Consider the following 7983-nt stretch of genomic DNA (forward strand, 5'->3'; position numbering starts at 1 on the left):
ATCTTCAGCTTGGAGAAATATCTTAATATCACAAAGTTCTGGGTTATTCATTACATTGGCCCTTTGATAGTATAGAATACTTGCCGGGTATTCCATTTGCAGTTTTACAAAAGTGTGTGCTACATATGGTAGGTTTGAATTGGTTGTCAAGCCCAGTTCATTGATGGCCTGTTTAGCAAGGCCACTGATGTCAGTATATTGGGGGCAGGTTGTGCACTGCACAGCACAAGCTGTTCCCTGTCGAGCTGGTGGACTGTGTGCCCCGGTTTGCTCATGGAGTTTCCACATACTAACTGACTTGCATTAATAAAACAAAAAGACGACAAGGAGTTATACATCCAATAGCTTTTTATGATCTCAGAGATTAAACGTGTACACAATTAAAACAAGTGTTCTCTCGGGATACATTTGGACTTTGTTAAAAATACCAACAATGTGAAAATAGCTTGTTACATACAGATACATCTGACAAATAGATTCAAACAGCTTGTACATTTACAAAATAAAAGCTGAATTCATGATCAGTTCAGCAAAATCCTTCATGTGTATGTTTAAATTACAAAATGACTTTCTTACTGATAATTATAAGAAACAGTGTACACCCAACTGTGCATAACAAGGCTGTAATTCTATGGAGGGTTTCTGGTGACAAATCTGCAGGGTAGAACATTGTGCTTTGTTTGGTATTGACAGTGTTTTGTTGTGTTCATGTACTGGTGTTGGAGTTTGTTTTTAGAAATGGAGGTTTGCAGTTTTATCATCAATCTTATTAATCGATCGTATTATATCATTATTGGAGCACATTTACCATAGAAATAAAGCAGCCAATTCCAGTCCATGGCTTGGTAGTGCCTAGCTTATTAAGTAGAATGGCGAGTTTGATTTAACATCGCCACAGCACTGGGAATAAATCACCAGTCAGGAAGTGCTGCCAAGAAATGGCTCAGTATCCAGGATGCTGGGGTTATGTGCTAGCTGGGTGTGAGCTCTCCCACACATCTCACCCAATCCAAAGGCACGTCTTATTCAAACAGTAACGTCACTGGGTATATAATATACTGCTCTTCACCCAGAGGGTTGCTTCAGCTATTTGGCAACCAACTGGATCCTTGTTCTCCATAATGGATCAGACAACTTGGCTACAAGTACAGGGAGCAATGTCTGGGGAACAGAAAAGTGTAAAAAATGCTTCTATGTGAACTACTGGAATTGGATACTGGTTATCTAGCCAGCTGAGCTCAAAATGGTAAAAGGTAAGTAAGTTAAAGCCAGGTAAAACAGCTTTTACATGTTTGAGATTTGATAAGTCCATGGCTCAGATTGATCTTGCTTTCATTGACCCCACTTCCCCCTTTAAACCTCAAGCAGCAAGTAGAAATAACCACTGTGCATTGCGTAATAGAAAAACTGCCTAGCTGATAAACATTACAGCATATATCTCAACTGATTAGAATCTCCTGTCAACAAATGTATAACATTGCCTGATACATTCTAACAGGACTTAAAGTCATGACCATCTAGACCAGTTACCAGTGTTTGTACTTGGAGTTTTAGATTTCCAATGGTTAGCCACTGTAGCTCTGTTGAAGGCGAACTATGTTTTTAAAAACACAATCTGTCTGTTGGGTTCCTCTCATTCCCCACCTTGAGAAAAGTTGCTTAAAAGCAGGTATTGTTGCAAAAAACATTGATTAGGCTCAAAAGTTAATTGTAAAAGGCACAGAAAACTTAACAGAGCAGCTAGCCGCAGTGTTGAGGTGAGTGGAGCAGCGGATTGGTGTCCCTGGCACGCGTCGTGCTGTGTTTCCGTGGAGGGCAGTGTCTCACTCCTCGGAGTCAGCTCCGTGGCGGTAGCGCAGGGAGGCGCTGAGTTGGCATCGCTTGTGCTTCATTGTGAGTCCGTACTCGGGGGTGAGGTCCAGCTTCTGGCCAGGTAGGCTGCGAAACTCCAGCCGCTGCAGGAGCACAGCCAGGAAGAGGAAGACTTCACTGCGGCCGATAGACTCGCCAATGCAGCGCCGCTTCCCCAACCCGAACAGCATGACCTTCTCCGACTCAGCCTTGTTGATACCAGTGCCCTCTGCATTCAGGAAGCGCTCTGGAGAGAAGGTGGAGGGATCCTTCCACAGACTCCTGAGGAATAACCCAAGTGCAGGTTAGCATCACTTCCAAAGAACCTCTCTCTTAGCTTGGCACAGCAGCTAAACAAGCACTGTGGCACTGTATGGGTCTACAGTTATGAGAAAAGGTTTTGCATCATCTACAATTTTAGGACTGACACAATCTATAACAAACTATATGAACATAATTTCGATATTTTATTTGACATAATGCAATCAAAGAAATGACTAAATGATATCGTAAAAGTCTAGCAGAAGCCATAATACAGTATTTCATGTTAGATTGACATGATTGACATTTTTTTCAATTTGTCCGTTTTTCATTAAGCATATGGAAAACTACTAAGTGATATGCAATATGACTTCATGAAGCAACATTAATTCTGTAGGGTGATGCAAAACATTTGACCATAGCTGCACATTTGATGATCTTGGGTGATACGAGGTTTATATAATTAGTTACAATACGTTTCATTGTAGAAATGTACCTGCTGCAAAAAGACTGAAGAAAGCATGGGAGATTTTGGTAAGGTAACTTACGGGTCGTGGTTGACCTGCCACTGGTTCACGAAGATACACGTGTCCTTGGGAATGTAAAAGCCATTGAGAGCCGTGTCCTTCGTCGTGCTAAAATGAGGAAAGAACCAGCGCTTTTAGAACATGTGTTCACAGCACACAACCCTGTCTTCCAAGGGGAACTGGGATGAACTGAAAGAGTTAGCAGAGTGGGGCTTACCAGTGAGGGATGGTGAAGGGGAGGAAGGAGGAGTGGCGGAAGGTCTCCAGGATGAAGGCCTCTACATACGGCAGGCTGGGTCTATCAGAGAGCCTGGGGGTACGCTCCCTGCCCACATGCTCATCTGCAGAGGAAGAGAAAGAGGTCAGCAAATGGAGATGACCTAGTGGTTAGAGCTGAGAGACTGGGAGGCAGTGTGGTCTAGTGGGCAGAACACAGGGACTGGGAGGCAGTGTGGTCTAGTGGGTAGAGCCGAGGGACTAGGATGGAGGCAGTGTGGTCTAGTGGGTAGAGCTGGGGGACTGGGAGTCAGTGTGGTCTAGTGATTAGAGCTGAGGGACTGAGAGGCAGTGTGGTCTAGTGGGTAGAGCTGGGGGACTGGGAGTCAGTGTGCTCTAGTGATTAGAGCTGAGGGACTGAGAGGCAGTGTGGTCTAGTGGTTAGAGCTGAGGGACTGGGAGGCAGTGTGGTCTAGGGGTTAGAGCTGGGGGACTGGGAGGCAGTGTGGCCTATTGGTTAATGCCGAGTGACTGGGAGGGAAGCAGTGTGGCCTTAATGTGTTGCTGTTTTGTACAGGAAAAAAATATGCAAAAAAGGTGCTAGACAGACTTACCTAATACCTGGTGGATCTTCTTCTGGATATCAGGGTGGGACACCAAGTACATTAAGCACCAGGAGAGAGCAGTGCTGATTGTATCAAAGCCTGGAAATGAAGTGACAAGGGATACCACGTCAGCTCATGGAACACACAACAACCTGGTATGTGCTGAGATGTGCTAAAGCACAGGGGATTGAACACCGAAGGCAAGTCATTACTAAGGATTTTATTACAATAGCATGTTTGAACAAATGGTTAAATTCTCTTGATTATACCCCTTCTGCTATGCACTGCACTTGCCTGGCCTAGGCATCACGTTACTGCATCCTCAGCTGATGCAATATCCTTGCACTACTAATATGTCACTGTAGATATAACCTGTTGTAATCCTAACTTGTTGCATCCTATTTCATATTGTATTTGTACTTACTGTACTTAAATATTAATCTTGCATTGTATACCTGTACTGCCCTGTAACACATGTAAGTAACCTTGGATAAATGCATCTACCAAATAAATAAAGCTGTATAATACGTTAATTCAAATTGAGGGAAAAACTCACCAGCTCCAAAAAGGTCATTAACGATGGACACAATTTTCTCGTCAGAGATCTGAATGTTGGCGTTCTCGTCCACCTTCTTGTCCTGGCAATGCTCAATCAGTGAGTCAGTGATGTCACGAATGTTGCTCTGGAGGTGAGAGAAACAGAACAGTGATGAACATCATGGCTAATGGCCAAGTGGGGGCTTGAAGCATCATGGCTTGCTTGATTTCAAATGACTGAGATCTGAGTGTGATTATGGAATTCTGGTTTTGCATCTGTGACTTAGTAGGTAGAAATCTTAACTGCTAATAGTTCTTAGTAGGGTATGCTCACAACACTATGGTAATGTTCTCAGTATGAAACTGCCATGCTCAAAACACTACAGTATTCTAGAGTATAGCATAACCAGAGTATTTCACTGGCAGCACAACCACTCACATGCACAGCCCTTACCTTGTCGAAGGAGCGGTAGTGGTCGGTCACAATGTTCTGGATGAAGGTGTTGAATCTGTTGCTGATGCCAATGAAGGCGCGCATGTTGCGGTTGGGCAGGATACGGAGAGCAGGGATGAAGTCGGCAGGATTGCCGCTGGCAATCACACGCCCAAACTCGGCGCTCAGGTTCACCAGATTTACCAGCTCCTGGTCGTCATGGCTGTAGCGCCGGCCGAAGCACATGGCACAGATGACATTGGCCACCGAGACCACAATGTGGCGGAAAGGGTCAAAACTCCCATCAGCTTCCATGATCCCAGAGAGCCGCTTCACCAAGTATTCCGCCTCCAGGGAGATGTGCTCCTCAAGCACGCAGGAGTAGCTGCTGGTTGGGCTTTCAACGGTGGAGAAAGAGCGAAGGGCATTCTGTGCCAGCTTGCGCCGGGCTCGCCACACCCCGGCATGGTCATTACTGAAGGTCAAGCTCTTGCCGTTAGAGATGAACTGGAAACTGTAGAGGTCAGGCCGTCCAGCAAAGTCGTCCCCTTGCTTGATGAGAGCCTGGCGCACCGTCTCGTTCCCGCTCAACACCACCACGGGCCGGGTGCCAATCTGGATCTGCAGGACGTCCCCGTAGCGCTGGCTCATCTTCGTCAGGCTGAGGTGGGGGTTGCCTCCTAGCTCCAGCACGTTTCCAATCAGGGGTAGGGGTGTGGGCCCGGGGGGTCTGCGCAGACCCGCTGGGATCTCTGTGCGCAGGAGCCGCAGCAACAGGTAGACTGCGCACAACGTTGCCACGGCGACCAGGCTCTCGGACACCAAGATGGGACCAAGAATGGGTAGAGATATGAGCGCCATTGTTTTTCCTTTCAAAGGTTTTTAAATGCAGCACACAGATCTCAGAGCTCAGATATCTGTTTAAAGAAACAGAAAAATACAGCATTTATTAGCAAGGTGCAGACGTAGGAGACTTTTCCTTGCAATAAAGAAACAGCCTTTGTGTGCTCTGATAAAAAAAAAAAACCCTAGTTAAAGAGACAGCAATTGTAAAAACTGGCCATAGCGCTATCACACACACATTTCATAAAGAAAAAAAAGTATTTGAACAATAATATTTATATTTCAGGAACTTACAAGTCTTGTACAGTGTACAAGATTACTGTACAAGACTGGCACACAACTGCCGTTTAAAAACAGTCCTTGATTCTTTAAAGACCCCCCAATTTCCATTACACACTGTATGCACAAGCACATAACTTCAATATACACTCCCCCATTCACAATGACACCTTGTAATTTGCATATACATTACTTTATGAACGCATGTCCTATTAACAAGCTGAGCAATGCGCAACGCACTGGAGCGACCTGGCACTACATGAACAACCCGCTCAGCATTGCGCAACACACTGGCGCGATCTGGCACTATATTAACAACCCGCTCAGCAATGCACAACGCACTGGAGCGATCTGGCACTATATGAGGAGCCCGCTCAGCAATATGCAACGCACTGGAGCGACCTAGCAATATATGAACAACCCGCTCAGCAATGCGCAACGCACTGGAGCGACCTGGCACTATATGAACAACCCGCGCAGCAATGCGCAACGCACTGGCGCGCATGTCTGTGTTTGGATAGAGTTTTGGGTAGCAGTATACCGAATTACGTTAAACCAATTAAGAAATATTCGGTCTTCTGATTTCCTATGTGTAAGTGACCTGCGCACTTTACCGCGCATTGTGCCACAGTCACTTATGTTCGACCCCTAACTTCGCTACAGCGCCACACTGCACAACAATTAACCGTGGTCAGGTGTAATTCAGATCGCACAGAATATGCCACCCTAGCCCTCAAGGAAGTTGTGATTTCATCTAGTTTATTTTTCCTTTGTATTGTATTTTTGTAGCCTGTTGCACATATCGTGCATATAGGCAACTGGAGTGTCGGAAGCACCTGTAAGTGCTATCTAATGCACTGTAAAACAATGCAGCTTTCAAACCCCTAGCTGTAATAAAACCTTGCGGTGCTCGAGGAGTATTGCTGACAATGACTGTTGCGTCAATGAGAGAGATTCCAGATCTCAATCTGCAACACTGGCACATTAACAGCGCCTATAAAAAACTGCACAAACCACCTGGATCTCAACAGGTACCGAGTTACAAATTAAAACCACCTGCGCCTGACACGAATAAAGCGCCGAATCGACTCTAGCATTTGATAACGTTGCAGGCTGAACAGTAAATTACAAATCATTAACCATAACTTCAAACGCTCAATCATAGATTAGAAGTCAAGACTTCAACTAAAATTGCAGAAGCTGTAGTTTCTCATACAACGAATCTAGTAGTTAAAATATTTCTCCATGATCTATTTTTAAGTTTGTTTTTAAGTTTTATAAAATGCATTTTCATAGTTTTACCAACTCTTATCGCTATCAAAAAGTCATACTGTAGGTATGCCCGTAGACTACACTGCTTCTGGTGGCACAGTATCGTGAAAGGCCCGTGCCGATTAATACATTAGAATGTATATTGATTTCAATAATAATACTGATATATATTTTGTAAAATACCGTACTTTATATGGCTTCATGCACACTGCGTAATGCATTTGGTAATCTACACTATATCATTTTACAGTGTTTTTGTAGGAGTTTATAAGCAACTACATTGCATGTCTCCAGTGCAAACTACTGCAATGTAGGTATTTGTACTTCTTCCTTAAAATCTGCTGTAGTCTACTCAACTCTTTTTATAAATGCTTAATTAACAACAAAAATATACGGATTAAAATACAAGTAAAAGCATAATTACCTTTTCAATTTGCTAAGCCGTTGGGTTTGATCCCAGCCTTGGCAGTGTGATCAGTCGAGTCACACAGTGTATACTGTAATCGGCGACTAGGCAAGTCTATCTTCAGCAGTCTGATACTTGCTTTACTCTTCCAATCACCAGACTATGAAGATGAGGAGAAGACCGTTTCTTTTATAGAGCTCCGCGCACCCGCATTGGTCAGTCCTCTCTGTCACGTGGCTGCTCATACAGCACCTTCCATTGCACACACACCCTGCGGTGCGATTTTAACATGAGGAAGGCTAATTAAAAACAATAAAAGAGAGGCGGTAGATCGATGCTATTCCAACTATTCCAACACAAAACAAACGAGAACAAAAGAAAAGTATGCAAAGAATGGCAAAGGATGGAAAGTTATAAAAGAAAGAATATTAAATAAACAAACAGAAGACTACATAAATAAGCAAGTGTTTAGATACGTCAGTCACGATTGAGACAGAAGAGTATCGGCACGATTAGCGCCATTAAGTACATTTCAATAGCAGGTAGATAAAGTACAGCTATTGTCCTCGTGTAAGTAAGCTATCTTCCACAGCAAGGTGTACATCACATGAGAAGAAGAACGCGTCTGACTGAAGCCAGCGGGGATGCGTGCCTGCAAAGCGCGTGACAAGAATCCTTATTTTATTTGAAGAGTTCAGTTCAGCAACGCTGTTAGAAGTATTAGTTTAACAGTTTAACATTACAAATTAAAGT

General features: G+C 44.0%; 1 protein-coding gene across 1 annotated transcript; it reads right to left on the reverse strand.

The window, feature by feature from the left end:
- Positions 1–330: 330 nt before the first annotated feature.
- On the reverse strand, positions 331–7392 carry LOC117963034 (cytochrome P450 1A1-like). The gene is made up of 7 exons (XM_034915773.2): positions 7249–7392; positions 4452–5347; positions 4017–4143; positions 3470–3559; positions 2857–2980; positions 2661–2747; positions 331–2133 (listed from the first exon to the last, which is right to left on the reverse strand). Exons 2-7 carry the CDS (start codon positions 5289–5291, stop codon positions 1824–1826), a joined length of 1578 nt encoding a protein of 525 aa, XP_034771664.1. The 5' UTR covers positions 5292–5347; positions 7249–7392; the 3' UTR covers positions 331–1823.
- Between the last annotated feature and the right edge of the window lie 591 nt (positions 7393–7983).

This window comes from Acipenser ruthenus, chromosome 24 (assembly GCF_902713425.1).
Source record: "Acipenser ruthenus chromosome 24, fAciRut3.2 maternal haplotype, whole genome shotgun sequence".
NCBI classification, from domain to species: Eukaryota; Metazoa; Chordata; class Actinopteri; order Acipenseriformes; family Acipenseridae; genus Acipenser; species Acipenser ruthenus.

Coding starts and splice junctions, on each gene's coding strand:
- LOC117963034 (XM_034915773.2), bottom strand. CDS start 5,291: ATGGCGCTCATATCTCTACCCATTCTTGGTCCCATCTTGGTGTCCGAG. Junction 4,144..4,451: donor ACTACCGCTCCTTCGACAAG/GTAAGGGCTGTG, acceptor TCTCACCTCCAG/AGCAACATTCGTGACATCAC. Junction 2,134..2,660: donor TGGCAGGTCAACCACGACCC/GTAAGTTACCTT, acceptor GTTATTCCTCAG/GAGTCTGTGGAAGGATCCCT.